The sequence below is a fragment of the Ambystoma mexicanum genome, chromosome 5p, assembly GCF_040938575.1.
Source record: "Ambystoma mexicanum isolate Mex_15411 chromosome 5p, UKY_AmexF1_1, whole genome shotgun sequence".
NCBI lineage: Eukaryota > Metazoa > Chordata > Amphibia > Caudata > Ambystomatidae > Ambystoma > Ambystoma mexicanum.
In genome coordinates, this window is record NC_090930.1 from 881,546,464 (window position 1) to 881,570,713 (window position 24,250).

The 24,250-nt window shown below is 44.2% G+C and overlaps 1 protein-coding gene across 5 annotated transcripts in view; it reads left to right on the top strand.

The window, feature by feature from the left end:
- HECW1 (HECT, C2 and WW domain containing E3 ubiquitin protein ligase 1) overlaps positions 1–24,250 on the top strand; it is a 1,624,660-nt gene that overhangs the window by 1,587,465 nt on the left and 12,945 nt on the right. For all 5 annotated transcript variants that reach the window (XR_011274209.1, XM_069613305.1, XM_069613307.1 and 2 more), the window contains 3 exons: positions 1,607–1,753; positions 5,226–5,340; positions 9,716–9,914. Coding sequence is in view for 4 of the 5 variants with exons in the window: in XM_069613305.1 (XP_069469406.1) it covers positions 1,607–1,753; positions 5,226–5,340; positions 9,716–9,914 (461 nt within the window). In the remaining variant the exon portion in view is untranslated. The remainder of the gene's footprint in view (positions 1–1,606; positions 1,754–5,225; positions 5,341–9,715; positions 9,915–24,250) is intronic.

The following is a 24,250-nucleotide window of genomic DNA, read 5'->3' on the forward strand; positions in this document are numbered from 1 at the left end:
GGTCAACAGGGGAGAGAGGGGCTGAGGTTCACATATTGGTAGAGATCCAGAGATTTTTGCTAAACCGACATGTCTATATGTGAATTGTGGCAGGATGCTTTTTGCTGTGCATCCTTCCACAGTCGATAAAACTAGTCCCATTTAGTAGGTTAAGAGTAGAATTAATCATACGTACAATGCAATAAAGAGAGCTTATAAAAGCTCAAACGTAGGTCTGGGCGAAGGAGCGAGTGAATGCAAACACTCCAATTAAATAAGTATTTCTCCCTTGTTTATGGTTGCACCTGCTCTAGGCTCACGTGTATGCAGCACAAGCCCACCCTGTATTGAAATTCTGGCTACAGCACTGATGCTGATTCACGAAAGGGTCCTCTGAGGTGTAAAAGGCACTGGCTGAGAGCACAGGGACCTGAAGCCCCTCCCATACCTAAGTGACAGGGTTTGGGTCTATTTCACCTAAAACATGTGACCTAATCACATTTGATCGAATTTACTTGACCTTTTTTTCAGTTTAAAATGTGGGGGGGAGATCCCTCGCAACCCCCCACCCACTTCCCCTGAACCTAATCTATACCCTTACCCACCCCCATATATACAATTTAATTAAATTTGATCGAACAAAAAGGTAAAGAAAGTGGTCAAATGTTCTAGGTCAAATGTTTTTAGGTCAATTATGCTAATACCAGTGATGGGTGCATACCTAGCACCAGTGTAATGTTGTGACAGCCCTCCACCCGCATGGATGCAGGCTGTGCATCTCCAATGACAAGTATTAAAGGACCAGTCACTGCAGATTATGGCTTTACTATATTAACGTCCATTTGAAAGGTAGAAATGTGCAAAAATAAACATAAATGCTCTTGAAAAGCAATGCTCTTTAAGCTCTGAAACGCTGTCATGGACCTGCACGTTTCCCTCCACCAGAATTCTGACACGGGGACACCTGATGCAGGGGTGGGGGTCCCATGGATTGCCCAGGACAGAGCCATTCATATTGTGAATGAGGATGTGCTTCTTAAATGCATTAGCTTCTCTGGCAGCACACCCCTTGCCCCCATTCTGCAGGTTGGCTGGTTCACAAAGGTCCATATGGCTGTGCCTAGCCTTGTGATCAGTTTCACTTTTAGGAATTAGCCTACACGCAGAATGCAGGAGTTTTCTTCACTTGTGTGTGGACAGGGAGCATGCAAGTGGAGGACGCCATTTTGTTTGTTAAGTGCATAGTCTCTACCCATGTCTTACATCATGGAGACTAGTCAATGAATGCTAAGGAATATTTGTGATTACATTTGAGAAATCACTTCTCCAGCTGCCATTGCTTTATTTGCTGGTCCCAGGCTTGCTAACCCATTGAAGATTAAAGTACGGTCACATTTATAGGATGTCCAAAATGAAAATGTATCAGAAAGATTGTAAACGTAGCTAATTTCAGCAGAGATTACTTAGATTGTTGTTTTCTTCCATTAGCACTGTAAACCCAATTTGATGTTTACCATTTTCTAGACTGGACTTGTAAAGACCTACTCTTGGGCCCTTCAATTCTATTGGCCTACAGCATTTTTCTTCTGCCCTTATCCTATTACAAATAATGGACTTTGTACTGCAGGTGACGGAAAGAGAGCTAAAATCTGGGGGCTCCAATATACAAGTAACGGAAAAAAATAAAAAAGAATACATAGAGAAAATGGTGAAATGGCGAGTGGAGCGAGGCGTGGTCCAGCAGACAGAGGCGCTCGTACGAGGCTTTTATGAGGTAAGCCATCCCTTTTCCTGGAAAACTGCCTACATGTGGCTATGAATGTGTATATTATCCTACGTACATTATGGCACTATTAGGCCTCTTGTTTATATTCTATGTATGTTTGTTCCCCAGTCACTGTCTGCAGTCTATATCTACTGCCATGCATCTTGTCTAAGGGATTTCTGTTGGAAATGGCATCCTAATTCCAAATACCTGCATGTGCCATCTGAAAGTGGTGCTGTCTTTTCATTTGGTGTTTTACTTGTACAAAGCTGTCGCCCAGACACCTTCAAGGTACACAACAAATACATAATTTCATCCATGCGAACTTGACCCCAATAGAGCTTTCAGAAAACCTGCGTATGTTTCACAATTAAGTAAAAGGAGAAGGCTTCCTCCTCTGGCAGAACAGACAATGAACAGAAGAAAGGAATGCTTGAGGGAATGCCATCCGGATGATGACTGGGATGTCTGCATAGCACCAGAGTGTTTTGAGATTAGTGGGTAGAGCTGAAATATGATCCATAAGTAACATCGTTGTGGTAGCATTGTGAACCTAGCTAACAGTTATCGTGGCCGCAGGGCTATTCGAGATACCAGCGGTGCTGAAAGTGGTTGAAACAGCGATGAACCGCTGTTCTGCGTAGATCAGCTGGATGTATTGCAGAAAGATCAGAAGATGTCATGTCCTCTGTCCATAGCCATACGTTGGGACATGTCGTTGATGAGTGCTGGAGACAACGGAGATGCCACTATGAGCCTCGGCACCGGATTGACTCTAATTGTCTTGATCTGCAGGATAAGATGAAAAGGCAGCAGAAGCTGCTGACATGGTATGATGTCTTGGCACCATAAACTTGGTGGCATCAAACGCAGGAAGATGGGATCATTTTCAAGCAGAACTAATAGAGGGGTGGATCATGTTGGAGAAGGGTACACATCTGGCACCTAATCATGGTGCGGGTGGCCTAAGAATCCAGGGCCTAAGCAGAGACTTTTATTGGGAATTATATCTGTCCTTTCCCTTGATAGCAAAGACTCTGCAAATGGCGGCTTACCTCTATGGCGTCTAGCAACGGTGAAAAGGGCATTCTGAGACTCAAGGCTTGCACCGGGTTCCACTCACCACCTTTGCCTCACGTCCTTAATATAAAAATGGCTGCAAGCAACACAGAGGAAGCAAACAAACCCAGGAAAAAGGATTCACTTTTCTAGCAACATTTCTGAAAAATATCAGCTGAATTTCAGAATCCCTGGTATTTGTCACATATAGAGAAAAGGAAGTAGTGTCAGTAATACTGTGTATTCGAGGGAAGGTGTCATTTTCACTGAGCCGCTTCTTGTGGACATCTATGACTCCGAGGGATGCAACAGCCATTCACCAATGAGGAGCAAAGGATCCTGAAATCCTGTTTGCAAATCACTAATGCTTTTGTGATATACATACAGGCTATGTAATATGGAAATAAGGTTTGTGAGTAGCCTGCAGCTTCGGGCTGTGCTGGGTTTCCCCATATGTCTAGACTACGTAAGCTACAGTATGCAATATGTAGTATGTCAAACTCTCACACCTACTATACGTTTATGTCAACAATTGTGTCTTCATTTTCTGGCTTCTTGGTAGAATTCCTGAAAGCTATTTTTATGCCTTGCTTGCGACATGTACCTATCCTGGGATAGATTGGCGAACCTTACATAAAAGGAGGAAACTGTGGATGTCAAATTATTAGACACTAATAACAATGCTAACATGAAGACTGGAATAACAACAATCCTAACACTGGTGCGAGATTTGGAGACTTAGTTGCACTATTCTGCCACAATTTGTTTAGCTTCATTGAAATTTAGACATAGGGCCTCATTACACGGTAGGCGGTAGGGATTTACCGGCACCGGTAAAATACCGGTACCGGTAAATCCCTGCCGCCTTACTACGAGGTCCCTTAGCGGGTTGGAGTTTTAACGCCTGCTTTTTGCAGGCGTTAAATACCAACCCGCTAAGGGACCTCGGAGCTAATTACGGCACCGCAAAATTGCGGTGCCGTAATTAGCGCCTTCCCCATTCCCATAGAGCCCTATGGGGCAGAAATGGGAATGGGGAAGGGCAATGGCGGAAGGGGGATTTACCGCCCCTCCAAACTTGGGATGGGGCGGTAAATCCCCTTTCCGCCAAGGCGGTGCCGGTATTTTACCGGCATGAGCCATGGCGCTAATAGCGCCATGGCTCACCGCCTACCGTGTAATGAGGCCCATAGTCATGTTATCACATGGGTTTCCCATTAGTGTGTGTATTCTTAAGATCTTGAATCAAGCATAAACATGGAATGGGCACAATGACAGTTTGTGGAAATAAGGTATGGTGTAAGGCCCTAGCTATACATCATAGAGATGTGTGTGTTTCGTGCACAGCACACTTCTTCAGGACTCTATAAGGTGGTGCATTAATTTGCATTATTTCTGCATTTTTTATTGTATCCACTTGACTTAAAATAAGTAACCAGAAATGTGGGCTACATCTGTAGCCTTCTTTGTCTCTTTTAGTGAGTAATTAATGCCTGGGTCCCAATGGTAGCTTTGTACCTGGAAAGCAGAAATGAGTTTACAGATTTGCTCCTCGTGTGCACACCATGGTAGTTGGTTCTCCAATGCATAATCCCTCCCTTTTCAAGTTCATTCTCCAAGTCAGCGAAGCTATCAATGATCTTGCTCCTCATTACCTATCCAAATATATATAACTGTCTATTCACCATCTCGCTCCCTCTGCTCCTCCTCTGCACTCAACCTCACTGTTCCATGCCCCCCCCCCGTGCCCCATCGCACTTCCGTTCTTTCTGCCTACTCTCCCTGCTCCATTGGAACCTGCTGCCGATCACAATTAAAGTCAGCCTGACTGTGGATCTCTTAAAAGCTTGTCTTTAACTTCACTTAATTGCCAAAGAGGTAGCCCATGTGCCTGGCCCTCTCCTCCATCCTCCCTACCAGACCCCACCACTCCCTCAAGTGCCGCATAACAATGTCATTTTATATATTTGTACAGTACTCTTCTTTAGTTCGAAGCCATGGCCCCCTTGGTTAGTGTTACCTTTGTAAGACATCTGTTGCTTATTTTGTTTGTTTACTCTTAGTTTTGTCCGTGGTCTATATCCCACTTTGTTCACACCCTCATAAACTTACACACCAATTGTTCTCATGTTTGTGCTATTGTGCAGGCGCCCTTTCGGCCAATGCTATGTAAATATGTTATTGTAAGACGTTTCTGTTCATAATTGACCACCCTGTCCTTCAGATCAATACAAATACAAATTCAAATAAGTGCAGTGTGATGTGTAAGACTTTCTGACACATACAGTGTAATTTCTCCACCTACCATCGTGTCGGATGGAATGCTGCAACCCCTTTTGTATATAGTCTGAAAATGAGGAATTCCGTTTAGAAGTCATCATACGTAAATATCTAATTCGCTAGGCATGGTTTTCTATTCCAGGTTGTAGACTCTCGACTTGTTTCAGTGTTCGATGCCAGAGAACTGGAGCTGGTTATAGCTGGCACAGCTGAAATAGACCTCAATGACTGGCGAAATAATACAGAGTATCGGGGAGGTAAGTTAGTACAAATACATTCCAGAGAGTGGGAGTTCTTAATTTGTAGCATATTACCAAGATGATCATTTGAAAGTAGAACTGGTGAAAACTGTGCCAGCTACAAAACTGCTATTTGGGGCTGTTTTGGGGTGGTATAGGCAATGTGATATTACAGTAGGAGTCCCACTTTTCCAGATCATGTGTTAGTGGCACTCTGGGCATCCCCTATACAGATGGGCTAAGGCCCATGCCCCATCATAATAATCTTATCATGTTTTATATAGAGCTTTGTGGTGGATTGCACTGACTTCTAAGCGTTGTAATAATAGGTGTTATTAGCGCACGGAAATCTTTATTGACCTCTCAGCCAATTAGAATGTTTAGAGTGCAGTCAATAACTACTGGTATTTACTGCATTTTGAACATTCTGACTTCAAATACACTCTTCAAACGCAGACATGGAAACATGAATGCAGTTTCCAGGCAGGATGCTTTCAACAAGACCCTTCCTCTCTGAAGGGAAACTTCTTTTTCAATGCTACATTCTACTTAGCAATACAACGAGAAAGCTAACACATGGGAAATGCTTTTCATCACTTATCGAGAAACTGTTTACTTTTACACAATGCCTAATGAATTCTCATATTAAACCCACTCGAGTTTAACCAAGTTTGCACCAGTTTAACCAAGTTTGCCATTGAAATGCTTACTGAATGTAATATTGTTATTTACATACTACAAAATGAAACCACATTTAATTTACTAACTCAGTTTGTCACACATGGGTATCGCCTTAAATGTCACTGAAGCAGGCTATGCTGCGTGTTAAAATCACTGGAGACCTCATTCGTTTTTCTCATGCCTTAAACTTGGTCTCCTGATCTTTAATAGCCATAGAGAACAAACCAGCAGGTTATTATCATTTTACAATCTCGTTCATTGTTCCCCGTAGGAAATGTTGAGTTTTCTGATGTCTCACCCTTGGCATGCTCTTTGGTGAGAGAGAGGTCGGTTTTTCTGAAGACTGTAAGTCCTGCAAATGAACGGAATGTCCCGCTTTAGAAAAAGAAAACAAACACAGTTCACACCTATTTATGGAACTATAGCACAAAATAATCATCTAGCAACATCTACCAAACCTAATGAACACCGCAGATTCATGCACAAATCCCAACACGGCTTTGTCCCAATACGGGGAAGGAACCATCCACATGGGACAGACAAAGAAAATAATTCTGAATCAAGCACACTTAGTGCCCTCATCCTTCTGGACATTTCGCTGGGCTTCAGATTTATACACCACAAAATTGGCCTAAAAAGAATGTATGAGGGGGAACTGTGCTTTGCAGGCTCACATCCCTCCTCTTGGACAAAATAAAACTACCTGCATGGCTCCTTACCACCTCCCACCCATGCTTGGAAATCATCAACTCATGCCTCACCTGCTTCCACTACGCGGATGATGCTCAAATCGTCAAGCATAGCCAAACCTCAACCCCAATCAACTGGACCTTGACACCTGCATCGCACATTCACACTCATGGATGATGGCAAATTGACTAAAACTAACAGAAATGAAAAAGAAGGCATGTTGTGTGGCACCAAAACAACCAACCACATATCCATTCCTTGGCCTGTAGAAATGAGAGCCTACTCCCAGCAGAGAGCTACAGTCAAAAACCTTGGATTCCTCATGGACAGTTCTCTCAAAGTTATAGTAACAAGCTGCTTCTTTCTACTAAGATGAATCCAGCACATCATGCCATATGTGATGTTCCATTGGAACCATGGCACCCATTGCTGTAAGACTCCAGAGCATATTGACTCCTCCTAAGATTGAAAAGAGGAGAAGACATCACCCCGGTTCTCAGAGCACGCTACTCCCTACTAACTACCTCTCAAAAACTGAAATCGATTGAAAACCATCTGCATCTCCCACTGCACCTTGCATGGAAGGGTCCATGAATCCTGCAAGAAAAAATTCAACCTCTGCACACTTGGCACAACCCTTCGATTCAGCAAGGTGGTTTTATTAGCATTCACACACTTCAACCATAATCATTGAGAAGGATCCTCGTTCTCATTGCTGGTAGACATTCTATGGAACATAAAGCCCAGGCAAACTGTACTCAAAGGAAGACTACTTGGTCTTCAGAAAATCTTTCAAAACCTGGCTGTTCACAAGACCACCACAGACAAAATAGGAAAGAAGCACAACTTCCTAAGGCTGGACTGCGAATTGGAACCCAAAGACCCATTGGAGCACAAAGCTTACAAACAAGAACTCAGTTTAGACCCGTCTCACTGAAATGATCAAACACACTGGTGGTCATTTAAATCAAGGATGCACTGGAAATCACACTTGATTGAGTCTGCCTCTCCAACTCCTCCTAATCAGACATAGGACATTAACAAAGCCCCAACTATCATAACAAAATGGAACCAGGAAACAGCAAGAACCCACCATCCCATCTAATACCAACAGTATAGCACATCTGATTTGAACCCGATAGGCTACTGGATCTCTAACTGTTCTGCCTAGCCTTTGCACTCCAAACAATCCTCAAGAGCCTCCTAACCTTCCTCTCCCCAACTAATCTACTCACTTTTCAATCTACTATCAACTCTGCACTACATACGTGGACCCCACATACACTACAATCTTAAGCCTCCTAGCATGACCACATTAACCATAGTAGAGCCTCTCAGTGCCCAATGCACAGCCCTCAACATCTTTAGTCCTATGGCCTGCATTCCCCACAGACCAGCGGCTCCTCTGGTGTCTCAAGGAAGCAGCTCATAGATCTTCAGTTGACCAGTTTGGATAAACCGTAGACCGCCACAATCCATGTAGAATCACACCAGCTCACACTACTCAGTTTCACCTGCCTCTCCATCTGCCGCCACTAGTCACCCTTCCCACCTGACATTAGTCCAGAACCATGTGCCAAAAGGATGCCAAAATGGTAAAAGTCCACTTTACAAGACCACTTTACATTACAATACAAAATATGAACTATGAGGCACTAACCACACCCTTTCTTTGTAGATAAAAACGAAAATATGTTTTTCTTTAGCACTTGCTGACACAGTTGTGTTGATTGCAGCACTGTGAATTACATACTGCAAGTTACATACTGTTTTCGCCAAGCAAGCGCATAACCCTGATGAACATCTTAATGGCAAAAGTGCAAGGGCACAAGGAGAAACACACAATTGGGGCTCATTACAAGGTTGGCGGTCCGGAAACAACAGTACCGGAAAGATTTCCGGTACTGTTGTTTCCGAACCAGCAAACTACGAGTTCTGCGAGCGGGTGCCTTTTTCTGCCTGCCAGGTCTGACCTGGCGGGCTGACAGGCACCCGCTCGCAGACCTTGACAGATGCACCGCCACCATTCATGAATGGTGCCGGTGCATCCGTCCTCCCCATTCCCATTGAATCCAATGGGACACGAATGGGAATGGGGAGTAGTATTTTCCGGTGCCTGGCAATTGGCAATTACTGGGACCGCCGGGCCGTAATGCCCCGGTAAGTCCCCATTGCCGGGCACCAGAGAAAAATGACTCTGGTGGCAGCCGTACCATTTTTACCGGCACAGCTACCGCCAGACTCATAATGACCCCCATTGTTTTCTTGGTCCAGGCCTAAGGGCAGAGACTTTTTCTAGGGGCACAGAGTATTTTGTTTTAGCCACAAATAGTTTGAAGTATCATTAAAAATTCATCAGGCACTCTTCCGACGAACGTGGAAATACTACATTAACATTGTTCCTGAAGCCACACAAATACTGTGGATGTGACCATTTAGCGGCCAGCTGCCCCCATGCCATGAGAATCACCCTCATATAGTGCCAGACCTACAGTCAACAGCACTAAGTGTGCTGCAACTTGCATTTCCTTATGTTCCATTGTAAGTATAGTCTTGCAAGTCCCTTCTTTCAAAGGTTTGTTGACTGACAATCCATAGCTGGATGAAGGAGACCCTCATGTCAAGGAGCTAGTTGGCAGCTATCTTCGGTGCGATGGAGACATCTATGACCAGTAGAGGTGTGAAAATGTGGGTTAACCGCACTTGCTTAATATTCCTATTAACTGCTTGTTTTGCTACTTCTCTGACCCTGTTGGTTGGTGATGTGTTTTTGTTGGGTATAGGGTGGTGAGTTTGGAGGGAGGGCAAAGGAGGCAAAGACAGGACAGGTTGTCAAACCAAAATGTGACTTTTTACAAAGCTCTCCCAACGAGGTCATTCCAACAGATACAGACCATCAAACTCCAGCCCCTTTATTCCCAGGCTCTCTTTGATTTCAATTTGAATCAAAAAGAAACATTTGCAAAGTGTGTGCTTCCGGGCCATTCCTCCTCAATCGCCTAACAGCATGTATCTCTTTTAGGCTACCATGATGGACATATTGTTGTGCGGTGGTTCTGGGCAGCCGTCGAGAGGTTCAACAATGAGCAGCGGTTGCGGTTACTACAGTTTGTCACCGGAACATCCAGCGTCCCATATGAAGGCTTTTCGGCACTTCGAGGAAGCAATGGGCTGCGGCGATTCTGCATAGAGAAATGGGGCAAAATCACATCGCTTCCGAGGTACTATTTTCTGTAGCAAACATAGGGAAGGGCTTTGGTATCCGAGATGTGAATGTTCAGGTGTAAATCCCATTCACTGCTCACTTTCACTGCTTCTTTCAGTTACATAATTAGTCCATTTCACTCAATTTGTTATGTTATGTTATTGGGATTTGTACCAGGCACCGCTGCCATCTTCATGGTTCGACACTTACCTCGTCTAGGCTTTGTTTCTTTAGCACTTTGTTTCTAATCCCGTTCCGAGATCATTTTTTCCCCTCCAAAATATTTCACAATTCATATGTATTGATGTGCACCACTGTGTATTTAAAAAAAATGCTTGAGCATTAAAATGCAATAGGTTGTTTGCTGCTGTAACATGAATTTGCTGCGGCCAATTTGCACACAAGCACTCGCCTTAAACCATTACATTTCAGGATTTAGCATTGTTCTTGGTGTCAGAAGAGTCTTTTTTTTTTAAATCATTAGGTTGCACTTGTGTGCTAATTTGAAATGTTTCAAATTAAAAAAGTTGGCAGCACCGAAAAAAAGATTTCAAAGTTAGAAAACATGCATAAAACCAGAAGAGAGGACAAAAAAACGTTATCCGATAATGAGGATGCGAGAGGGTTCTTAAAAAATGTAGGAGAGCAGTGAGGGAGCCCTGGAGACAGGTTGTGGGGGTTCCCTTGTTTATACGAAAAACAAGAAGAAAGGGATGTTGGGGAAAGTTCTGCTGTACAATGAAATATCAAAGAAGTAAAGGAGAAAAAGTTAAAGTCTTTCCAAAGTTAGTGGTCTGAAGATGTAAAACAGACAGTTTGTCTGGGTGACAAAGTAGACACACACACCTTTCACGTCAAAATATACATGAATATAGTGTGTTATTATATAGTGCTATGAACCCTCGGGTGTCTGAGCGCTGCCCGGTGTGTGTGGTGCTCATTTATCGAGCTCGGAAGGATGAAAGGCTGAGTTTGGCTCTGCCGGGATGGGATGTCAAATCGAGCGCGCTACTCGCTGTGCCACTTGACCGGCTACTGAGAAGATGGAGTAGCATAGTCCTACTGAACAAAGGCGAGGAGTTGCAATAGCGAAAGAGGTATGTAATGCTCATAATTGCAGCATGCTAGATTTTAAATTGACTAGTGTTTAAAAAAATGTGGCACAGCAGTTTTGCTTCGAATAAATACTTTTTTACTTCATTCCAGATACAGGATCTGGCAGTGGAGGGTCCATGATTAGCAGGTCCATAGCAAAGCACCCGCGTCGACCGCTACATCTCTACACACGCGCCACACTCGACAGCGACAGCGGCACCACCTTCCCCAGCCACATAGCATACCACTCTCGACAGGTGCACAATCCTTCCCAGCAACATTCCTCTAGCGAAAACCCGCAACTAGAATACACATTTCTTCCATGCAACAAGATGTAGGCGAATGCCCCAAGACTCAACTCCTCTAAAGTGATGACCTGTAACACCTTATCGCATCACGAGGCTTTGCAAATGCGGGACGCCGAGTGGCATAACCACAAATGTGTGCTAGTAATTGCAACAACAATGTCACAATGGTGGCATAGCCACCCTGGGACAATTCTTAGTTGGTGGATGTGAATGAGGAAATAGGATTACTTTATCGATGGGAGTTTGTTCACTCTTGCTGCAGTTTGGCAGCGGTTGAAGTGTGAAACAAAAGTGGAACTATGTTTTCCCTGGCCCACCCCCTGCACCTCTCTGCTCCCCACCAGCCCCCTACTCACTCTCACGCCTCCTCCCGAATGCAAAGCCCTACCTGGGTCCTGCCTTCCCTCCACTGACCCCACAATGCTCTGTTTCACAACAGTACTATGAAGACTGAAGAAAACACAGAAAACACAGTGAAAGAAAATGCACTGAAATGAACACCGTCATTGTTCCAGTCATTGACCCCCCACAGCCAGGGGCGATGAGTACACAGGTGCTTTGGCACCCGGGGTCCCCCAGTAAATACTATCTGTGTACCGGGAAAGGTCATCTGCGTAAGAGTCCCTATACTTTCAATGGGACTTTTTTGTGGGGTTGTGGGGGGGGTGGCATACCCCGGGAAAACCAGAAGTCGGAGCCTCTGCCCAAAGCATGCAGCTTTATGCAACCTCTTTTTCCAATCACCCACCATTTGCACCTCTTAAGTGATATGCCCAGGGCCATAGCCACAAATCCCGCCCATTTTCTGGACAGAAGACACTGTGGGCCCGATTCATGGAATATTTGCCCGGTTCGAAGTGAATTTGCACTGCTGAAAAGTGACACAAACCCTGATTCATGGAACCGTGCAAAGTGTGTTTTTGCCTTGCAAAGTCCGGGCAAAGTCATTTTGTACTGCTGAAATGACTATGCACTGACTTTGCCCAGACCTCGCACGGCAAAAATACACTTTGCACGGTTCCATGAATCAGGGTTTGTGTCGGCAGTGCAAAGTCACTTTTCAGCAGTGCAAATTCAGTTTGATCCGAGCAAATATTCCATGAATCGGGCCCTGTGTCTGCAGCAATCCATGCTTCATTGCAGAAGACAAACGCAGATCACTGCAGGGCGGGGGCTCTGTGGCTGCTCGGGAATGGGTGTTATGTTCCAAGCTGTCTGCTCAAGCAACCTGGTGAGATAGCTCAGTAAGATGTGAGGGTGATGTGTTACAAGCTTTGCCCAGGTTTGAATCCCCAGAAGGGGAGAAAAAAAAAGCGTGTTAGTGCTCGCTGTCCTAGAACAGTGCTCCAGGTGACATAAATTAAGGGAACAATGGCGGATGACCCTAGAGCATTGTACCTGCTGGTTCCTGCTCGCTTTGACCCCTGATGTTTGGAAGTTTTCAGCAGCTTGTACTTTACAATATCATTGATCGTGTTTTGGATTCTGAGATGAATTTGAGAGGTGAGGGTAACATTGGAGGGAAAGATTAATTTATGTATTCATCCCTGATGTTGTATCCTATTGGGCTACCCTTAATGAATGCTTTGCTCAACAAGGTACTGCGGCAAGCCACTGAAAGAGCCTTTATATTACACAGGCACTGATATTTGGCCACTGTGATTCATGTTTGTCATTTTAATACCCTGGTGCCATACTCACAATTGTATTAAGTTGGCCGTGTTGTGTGCCAGCTGTTGGGTGTATTTCTTAATTTAATAAAAGAGGGTTGTATGGAAACAAGGGTGTATAGAGTATGAACTGTCCACTATGGAGGGATGCACGGAGAGCTCCGGCGTTTGGGAAATGTATAAATGGATGTCTGTACAGACAGTGCACTCAGAGTTTCCGTGGAATGAATAGGCCAAGGGACTGCGCTACTCCCAGACACACCGGTAGCCCAAATGTAGTATCCAAATGACTCGAAAACAGAATTGGTGCCAGGGTCTAATCTAGAAGCACCTAACACCATAGTCTACTGCTCAAGTCCTTATCCTCAAAGCAAACACGGCCCTAGGGAGGTCACAGTCACAGGGTGTCTATTCTGCTGCAGCATGCATTCTTGGATGCTGCTTGGTTTAGAATCAGTGGTCCTCAAACTGTGGGGCAGGCCCCCCTGGCGGGGGCTGAAAGGTCTTGAGGGGGGTGCAATGCTTTTCAAAAGGGGAATACAGGACTTCATTTAATCGAAAATATATGGACAAATGGCATGGGGGGTGGGCTAAGCAGCAATATTTTTGCTCAAGTGGGGGCTCAGTAACAGCCTTATTACTTAATGGGGCTTGACATGAAAAGTTTGAATGCCACTGGTTTAGATACTCTCTTCTGGACTCTGCATGTGTAGATCAGCCAAAATGGGTGCTGGGCAAGTACTTGTGATTTCCCTTTGCCTTAGGGGACACCCACAAATTTAAGGGCAAGGATCTCCTTGACCCCCTTTCACATGGTCCTCTTCAGATTGAAGTTATTGTAACCCACCAGCAAGATTTCGCCTCCTGGGCTGGGGCCCACTACAGGCCCTGGTCTGCTTGGCATTCTGGGTGGCCAGCTTGTCATATAGGAAGAGCCCACTACAGGCTCTGGTCTGCTTGGCTCTATAGGTGCCCAGCCTAGTACCTTGGCATTTCAGGTGTGCTGCGTGGCACCTAGGGTCACCCTACTATAGGCTCTGGTCTGCTGGGCATTTCAGGTGCACTGCTTGGCACCTAGGATGAACCCACTACAGGCTCTGGTCTGCTAGGCATTTCAGGTGCACTGCTTGGCACCTAGGAGGAACCCACTACACCTCTGGTCTGCTTTGCTGAATGCCTGCCTGGCACCTAGGATGAAACCACTGCAGGCTCTGGTCTGCTGGGCTTTTCAGGTGCACTTCTTGGCACTTAGGGTGAGCCCACTATAGGCTCTGGTCTGTTTCTCCTCTTTGACTATTCTTGCTTGTGCCAGGCTTTTGGCTAGAACCCCCAACAGGCTTGCAATCAGCTACTTTTTTTCAAGATCGTCTAGCCACTGCCAGGGCCTGGATTAAAGCCCCCAGCAAGGTATTGGCAATGTGTTTCCAGGTCTGGGCAGCACTGCCCGCCAACTGCTTCTCCGTCATTAACCACTCTCCAATTCCCCTTCCTATCTATCTCAAAGCTAGTGAGCTTCTGCCTATTTTTATACTGGGTGGCTGGTTCTGTTTGCCCAATAATGCATTATTTTATAGTTATTTTAAAAACATTAAAACATGGGGTGGATTTGGCTCTCGTGGCCCAGACTCAGAGGCCTGCTAGAGTAGAAGCCTTCTTTATAGCCACCGCTCAATAGAAGCTTTGCTTTGCAGGGCTGCGCTTGTCAACCCTAATGAACAATCAATACAATCCAGCCAGGTCTTTTGAAGTACCAACACATATGCAAATTATGGACACTGAAATTAATGATATCCCCTTTTCCCCCCATCTATAGTCATTGTGGATATCCTGAAAGCCTGTCACTGCTTTTATTGTTTGATGGATCTGCGAGCAGGGTCTTAGTTCCTTTTACCATTTAGAGACCAACTTCATAACAATATACATGTCCTAGTGCAGTACTTGCTTTTTAAATTTATTAACTAAGCAGCACACAAGAGAAAAAAATACTTTGTCAATTGCCAACAGCTGACAAATGCAATCATGCCTGCCCAGGGAAGATGGAAGCAATATGCTTGATATTTCAGTACTAGGAGCCTGAAGGCAGGCCACATATACAATTTATGATTTTAAATCTGGAGACAGGATTCTAAGAATGTTCTGTTGCTTTACTTGTAGAAAATACTCATTTTAACAGGAGCATCAGTTCAGCAAGATATTTTCCCTGTTACACGGCCCCTTAGTACTGATGCTACTGATGCATTCAAATGCTAAGCAGCATGCGTTCGACTGCACTTCAATGTTGTCCAGGCATCCATAAACATTTGTACGAAAAGGGGACCATTTTGTGACTATGTCAAGAAGATGCCCAAGGCTGATGAATCATGCACCGGTCGAGTGGCAATGTGCAGGCTTCCGCTCTGATAAGCCTGCATTCTTTGTTAATGTGTCGCTTGACCTAGATTCGGCTCCCTCGCAATGGAATAAAAACGACTTTAAATAACGACAAGAAGAAGCTGAAACAAGGTGAAGATCCAGGACCTAGCAGCACATCACAGGAATCTAACCAGAATCCACACAAGGGCAGACACGACCAAAAAAGAACACATGCAGCAAGCGAGCAACAGGCAAAGACACTCTACCGGCTTGGACCAGTCTAAAAGTATTCGGCAGGCACCATCTTGAGATCATGGACGCCTTTTGGGTGTAGACAGGTGTAGAAGCTGCTACCCCTGGCATTCCCCTTGCAAACCATGCCCCCTGCCTCTGCGACCCCTGGATTTAGAGGCAGTGTTGGCAACATCAGGCCCAGTGCAATGTTAGCTTCACCAGGGTGTTTCTGTAGGGCTCAGTGATGTAGGGCTTGCGCCTCGAAACACTTGTGCATAGGCGCGTTACAAATGCAATATCATATCATAGCATATGCAGAAGCCTTGCACTTTCATATCTGCATTTACTGCATGACTGTCTGCACATATTATGGGCCCGATTCGTGGAATTGTTTGCACAGTACAAAGTGTCGTTTTACTGCTGAAAAGTGACTTTGCACTGCCAACAAACACCCTGATTCATGGAACAGTGCAAAGTGTCTTTTTGCCATGCAAAGTCACTTTGCACTGCAAAAATACACATTGCACTGCTCCACCCTGATTCATGGAACAGTGCAAAGTGTATTTTTGCCGTCCAAAGAGACTTTACACGGCAAAAGGACACTTTGCACTGTTCCATGAATCAGCGTGTTTTTTAGCAGTGCAAAGTCACTTTGCACTGTGCAAAACATTCCATGAATCGGGCCCTATATGTACCAATTTCCAAAATATGTACATGATATGATATGATATGAGCGTTTATTTATATAATGCCTATACTCAATGTGTTTCAAAGCACTTCAAAGCAAGGGAGGGAACAAGGGAAAATATAATGACATTCCTACAGGCCATGAACAATAAGAATGTGAAATTAACTACTGTACTCGGCCTGGCGACATTTCAGAGAGTGCAAGAGCTAAGACGTAGATAAGGGAGGAGGAGAGTGGAAAGGTAATAGAAACAGACAGGCGACTACCGTACTAGGCCTGATTACATTTCTGGTAGAGCTGGGGATTAACAAAAGGTGAGGGAGAGGGGTGCAGAAAGGGAGGGGAGGAACAAAACAAGCGACTAACGTACTAGGCCTGACGACATTTCAGATAGTGCTGGAAGGAGGGGTGGACAATTAGGGGAGGAGAAGGAGACAAACAATGTTGCTATCATACTAGGTCAAGGACAATTCTGATAGACTAAGTGCATAGAAGAAAGTAAGGGGAGGAGGGGAGGAGATAGGAAAAGGGAAAAAGGGAGAGCAGGAGAGAACAGAGAATGAGCAGTAAAAAAGTGGAGAGCAAATACAAGTGTAGAAGTCAGTAGTAACACATCATGTTGCAAGAGAACATCAAATGCAAGCCAGGATTCAAGATGAAGATGGGAACAGCATGATTCAGGTGCACCATGAGAAAGGGTGACGCACCATGAATCAATGAAGTCCATAAAAGTCAAATCCAACTATTGGCAAAAGGTGTTGATGGTGAAACCAGAATATATCCGGACAGACTCCTGCAGAGGTAGGATGTGGGGGGCGAGGGGCAGAGGACTGGATGGTGGGGAAGGGAAGCAGGGTGGAAGAATCAAGCAAAACAGGCAACTGCTGTATGCGAGAAGGGGGGGGCACAACAGAACATCACGGGGGACCACAGTTGGCGATGGCCTGTGGGGACAGGGGGAGTAACACATGTTGGTGCATGCTTACCTGCTGTCTGGGCAGGGGATTCGGGCCTTGGGTCCTTCTGGCCTGAACAGGCCCAAACAGGAATTGCCCTTTTCTTCATCTGCCCTTTGCTTCGGACGCCCGAGCGAAAGGCGCCCTTCAACTTAGAGTTAAGAGCACAAGAAAGAGGCAGGGCTAAGAAGGTGGGCGGGGCTTAGGCCAGGTGACCTAGATCCACTTGCACCTGCTCCCCAACTGCAAAGGAAAAGAGGCTGGAGGGATGCTTACGTAGGGAAAAAGAGCGACAACCAGGAAGGCATAAGGTGGGCAGGGCTTAGGCCCAAAGAATAAATGCACACAAGAATAAAATATAATCAGTCAGTCAAACTCGCTTAGTCCGGATCATACATCCATAAAACGTATATAAAAACACATTTAATGCAATCTGAAAACAAAGACAAAAATGTGTTAATTGAAACAAAATAGTGAAATCCAAAAACGGTTTGTACATTTGTTACGATGACATCATGGGGATAAAAGCAAGCACTAATTCATGTAGAGTATTGATATGAAACAATGATTGTGTTGAGATATTGCATTGGTACAGGAATAGTAGTTCACCTTTCCCTTTACACAGGATTCTTTCGCTCTGGTGACAATAATCAAGCTCTCTTAGCCCATGCTTTCCTCAGGAAGCTGCCAAAGGCAAACGCCACCCTGAGCTCTAGACACCCCTCAGTCCACTGTCTCTCAAAACCCCCAGTTGCAACGTGTTTCTAATGACTGCATAGAGGGGACAGACAATAACTAAATGGGCCAATGTCTCCCTTTCCACACAAAGGCAGAGAGAAGTAGCTCCAACTGGACATAACGACCCTCAGTGATAACATGATAAACTGGGCCTTAGAGAGGAAGGCCGTGTGATACAAATCTGTAACAAAAAACAGGTACCCAGCTGCCCTCTCATAGGGGAGAGAAAGGGGAATAGAGTCTTACTTGGGTTCTTTGAATGATTCCTTCCTCCCGAATACCAGCAAACAAATGCATAATCTTAAGCTTCAAAGTATTTTTTGGAAGCGTGTCCAGCATTTCAGTCTTCTCAAAGCACATCCCTAGCAATGGGATCTGACGAATGTAAGCCATCCTATACCAACTTGTGAATGACAACAATTTTTGTTTTTAATTATAGCCTTTGGCAGATTCTCTTCTTAATCCGTCCAAACAAAATATAAAGATATGTTGTGATTAAAAACAAACAGCTTAGAATAGGCCCTGTTTCATTTAAATGGCAGGAAGACAAATTAAAATACAAGACTTTATCAAGCATTACTGTTCAGTTAATTATGGTAGTTGGTAAACAATTTCTTCATTTGTTTGTTCACATATGTATATTTGCGCTGGGACTATCTGGTCATTGAGGCTGCACTTTGCATATAGTGGAGACACCTGGGCATATAAAGCTGTACCTGGCATGTGAGGCTATAACGGGTAAACCCTACTTTGGCATATGTGGCTGCACTTAGATTATGTTCACAGTACCTTGGCAAGTGAGGCAGCACATTGAATAAAATTATTTTAGCTGCCGTACAATGGCGTTTGAAGCTGCACTTATACAGTAACAGTACTTATGAACAAATTCCTTGACTATGATGGCTATCTGGTCTGAGACAAAACAGCTGGAATGCAGTTGCAGTAAGTAGTAGCATGAGGCTCGAATGAATGGCATATGAAAACAGTGCCTCTGGCTTATGATAACTCAGTTGTGTATGTATCTTTGTAATAATGGCTGCACCCTTGCACATCAAAGTTCATAACTAAAATAGCCATTTGTTGCCTTAAGGAATCTTTTATTATTGTCTCAATCTCTCACACATTGTAGATTGTATTTACATCACTGATGTCACTTCCTATAATGTCAATGGGGTCAAAAGTTCATGTGATGCCTCCTTGAGTGATGTCACCAAATGTGTGATGTCACTTCTGCTACCCCTGGCATTTTATTTTTATGATGTCCCTGCTTGGGACTGGAAAGAAGGCAGGTGGGAAGGCTGGATCCAGGCTAGATGAGTCTTGGAAAACAATCCACTATAGCTCTATCTGCCCAAAGGAGTACCCCTGAACACAGCACGTATCCCTCGTCATCTTCATCCCCCGAGTGATCTGATGGCTTACCATGCCAAACTAACAGGAAGCCATATTGTAAAAAGCATCTGCGTGGGACAAAAGCATACAGCAGTCACGCACCAACGCAGCGCAGAAAGAAATGAGTAAATGAGATGCTGCTTTACTCTAACACCAGCTCACTGCGACGACTTGCCGACACATTCAAATTCACATCATACTTGATGTCCTGGCAGGATAGCTCATAGGCAACGTGCTCACCTTGGAAACAAGACGACACGAAGCAACACACGTTCAATCCCCGGGTCTGCACTTAGAAACCTCTGGGTATCAAGCGCGTTATAAATACGCAACTAAGACATATTCCTGTAACAGCGCCTCGATGCACCTGGGCTGTGTGAGTGCTTTAAAAATGCAAATAAATCAAATAAAATAAATAACATATTGCCCTAATCCTGAATTCTAACTCTCCAAATAGCAATTCCAATCTCTTAAAAGAGGACCATCTGACCAGAAGCGTAGTTCAATGTACAATAAAGAGCAAAACAACTTTTCGGAGAGCTACGCCATCAACATTTGAAAAACAGTCACTCTAACCCCATTATCGAACTGTTTTTAACCAAAAAACCAGTTCCTAGTTTGTTTGTTGTTTTTGTGTTTTATGTACTGCTAACTTGTTGCCTTTCTTCTGTTTCTGATGCCAGCAAAGGCATGGTTCTGACAGCTGCAGTAACCATGCTGTGCCTCACTTCTCCATTTTCTCTGTGCCGTGGTGCTGGGTTGCAGTCCGCCGAGAAGGCCCTAACAAGTACCGAAGCCCGGAGTCTATATTAAATGTCCTGTACTACAGGTTGGATAGCTGGGTGGCCCTGAGACTCTTCATAGAATCATTTAAAAATACTATTAGTTTCCCAACTCCTATTCTGCAGTTACCACCTTTCATTGAAAGAGGAGACCACCTTGGTTGGAACACCTGAACCAGTATTACTCCCCGTCTCCTGGCACCAATGTACAGGCGGCATACTGCTCTCTCTAAATATTTCAATGGTCAAGGACTTTGAGGCACTAAAGTGCTGTCTGGTGGATATTAGGAGAAGGACTCTTGGAATCAGCCTTTCAAATGTAGAGATTAGGCAGGCATGGATGGGTGCCGCAGACTGAATAGGAGGGCTGTGCATAGAAGTATCAGGTGATGTGTGTGAGTTAAGATGCATGTATTACCTCAATCAGATTATGAATCTGGTAAAAGTATTTTTTGTTACTGCTGCACAGGGCCCTGATACCCCCAGGTCGAGTTTGTGCTACAGAACACCCTTCCATCAAGAAACATAAAAATAAATGACATGGCACTCAGAAACCTGACAGCCAGATGCATTGCTTATATTTTAACATTCCAATACTTACTCTCTATTGTGTGATTTGCACTGGCAGGACATTGCTAAAAATATAATGGAACTGCTTGATCCAGCAGTTCTTAGATCTAAGACCGGTGTCTGCATACTCCAGACGTTTTGGACTACAACTCCATTCAACCCTATAATCAAAGGAAATGGATCACAAGAGTTGCAGTCCAGAACCTCTGGAGAGCATCGGGTTGCCGACCACTGTGCTATCACTCTTTGGCTACTCTGGGATAGGACAGAAAGCAACCAACCAAACACAATTCAATGGAACCTTCTCCAGAAGGGGCAGTTCTACTTAGTCTTCTAGGGCGTGCCCTCCTGGAGTAAGTTAAAAACCCAGCACGGTTTTCTTGAGTTTTCATCACTGGAATGTGCCTTGACTGTCAAAGTAAGCAAGCCTAAATCTGGACAGGCAGGCATCTTTCTAACTGTATTGAAACTAGACAAATGAGTGAATCTAGGTGAATGTAGAATGTAGCCATTGTATTGAATCTAGCTGAATGTAGAATGTAGCCATTATATTGAATCTAGGTGAATGTAAAATGTGGCCATTCTAGTGAATCCAGGTGAATGTAGAATGTAGCCATTGTATTGAATCTAGCTGAATGTAGAGTGTAGCCATTATATTGAATCTAGGTGAATGTAAAATGTGGCCATTCTCGTGAATCTAGGTGAATGTAGAATGTAGCCATTGTATTGAATCTAGCTGAATGTAGAGTGTAGCCATTATATTGAATCTAGGTGAATGTAGAATGTGGCCATTGTAGTGAATCTAGGTGAATGCAGAAATGCAGATTACTGTCCCCTGGGGCTGTTCTCTTTGTCTCCTTGAAGGAACATTGCATAATTTTCTCGATTGTGTGTGCACTTTCAGAAGGTATGGAATTATAAGTGTCAGTAGGGTGACCAGGAGCCTTAGGCACCTCTCCTAAATCTTTTGCCCCCAACCTTGTGCCTCCCTGCTAGCCCAATCATAGTCATGCACAAGCAGAGTGATCACCTTCATTTTTAATCACTGTGGTTTTCCTAATTCTGCTTGACCACTTAACCAATGTGTGTGACCTTTAGCAAATCATTTTACTTACCCTCTCTTATTTGCATTCCCTGAAAAGAAATTCCTAGAAGGGACCCAGTTCAAAGACTGTGCTCTAGAATAAACCTTCACTAGGCATATAGTTTACTATAGCATAGCGTTGCTTCATACAAAAAAGAATGACTATTGACACAGCCCACACCAAAATTGAATTGTACGTTGGCTCACTCATGATGACAAGCACGGCCTACATATGTTTGAAAGCTAGACCTTAAAGGGCCTCCAAACATATGCTTTTAAAGAACCACCCTAGTCTCAATGGAACGCGAAATACTGAACTTATTTTGTGACACATGTTACGCATATATAAATCATTACAAATAAACACACATTACCTGCTTTTTATTTGTATCAGACATCCTTAGTTAGTTGCTAGAACCCTCTGCTCTCCTAGAATTGAAACAGTAGGGGGCCCATATAAAACGCATTTCCACCCTTAGGTACCTGACCCTCTGCGTGTTCTTCCTTCTGGGACCCCAGACATTACCACCTCATTTTTTTTTTTATCACAACTAGACTCTATAGCCTGTGGCACAATACGAGTATGAAAATAGTATCATCTGTGTACTCTGTTCATGTCTGCTTTTGGCCGCTGTAACGTTGGTTGACTTATTTGAGTGCTTGCTTTCCTTCTGCTTTCCCACTCACAATAAGGGGAAGAGCCTCTCTTTGTTTCTCCTCTTCGCCCTCGTCATAAAGGGAGTGATCCCCTCCCTTCTCCCCGGTTTAATTGCGTGCCAATGTTAGGTTGCTCTTCTTGTCTGAGTTTCTGTGCCAGGGTGGTTCCCGCAAATCAATTCCCTAATACCGATTAAGGGAGATGTTGTGGAGACAATTAGCTCCCCAAAAAAAGCAACTAGGGTCTCTCACTCAGCTCTCACTTTTGAGCAGAGGTGGGTTGAGCCTAAGTGTATGTAAACTTACACATGTGGCCTCAGTTTAAACAAGAGGTAGCTAAATACTAGCTCTATACTACACTATATGCATTTCTTAAATTTGACTCTGAGTGTATTTTGCAGGTAATAAAGGAATATGTATGCCGAATGTGACATGCATGCTGTCTGGGTTCCATTTTGGAAAAGGCACCGCTCGGCATTGGACAGGTGTTTTGAGGGGTGCATTTCACCTTGCTTACACTTCCGTACAATGAAGACACGGGTGTATGATTGCAAATAGTTTCCTGGCACCATGAAATTTGAAGCAGCCTTAATTTATTTCAAAATATGTATTCCCCTGTGAAATTATGTTGATGGCAAGGAATGAGTAGTGCCCACTAAAACGTCCAAGTGCTCGCCTGTTTATTTTTTACATGCGCAGGAACATGTGAAATTGCACAAACATTGTATCAAGCAGTAGTAAACAAACACACTCCAAGAGTAGCTACACAGGGTCCAGGTCACCTGCAGCCCCTTATCATTCAAAATCAATCAAGAATGACTTGCATCCACTTTCTAGCTTCACTGACACCAAGCAAAATGCCAGAATATTATTCTACTGTGAACACAGTACCACTTTCATTGAGTGCACCTGTGGATTGTACTGTGACGCAGACCTTACGCAGGCCCTTCGAGGCAGGTTGGGAGCAGAGGGAAGCGAAATACAAGAATGACCCCACCAATTGTCCTATTGATGCAAGAACCCTTAAATAAAAAGAGGGCATAGTGTGACTTTGTCAGCTAAAGTGTCACTTCTCTCAGAGATGGGTTTCACTCAGTTTTGGGTGTTGTACAAATATCGGGGAAATGTGTTTAACTGTAATTGTATAAGTGCATATAGAAAAAACATCCTGAAATCTTGCGTAGAATACATGACAATCCTTTACCTTGTGTTCTTGGCATAGGGAACACAGATAGGGTGGGCGAATATAAACTTGGTAGTGCTTCGGGATCACTTACACTTACTCGTGATGTATATAAATTAAATGTCATGGGGCAAGGACATGTTGATTTGGGGTTGGTGCTTGGAATACCCAGGGGATGCGGCCTGATGAGGAGCTTTGCAGGCCTACTCCAAAATCAAGATTGGAACCCTGAGTAGGGAAAGGTGGGCCACTCCAGAGCCAGAGAACAAATTACTTAAATGTCATTCACGATCACTTGGCTTGTGTCACCCAACTGAACAGCAACATCAGTTTAGGTGAAAAATGAAATGAAAACGGAAGATGGGTTCCAGCACATCCATGTCACCCATACAGCAATGTCTTTTGTTTTCCTTATACGGATCCTATCCAAATCTTATAAAATCTTACATTAATCCTACATGAAACGTATAGGATGTTATAAGAATTCAAGAAGTAGTTCATTGTCATATAAATTCTTCTTTTTGTTCCCAAAATCCCACTTGTTCCTCATCAGTTCGTATAAGCTACTTATAAGAATCTTAGAAGTCGAGTGGCCAAACCAATCCCAGTTCCCCAGGCACCAAACCCCATCTAATCTCTTCCC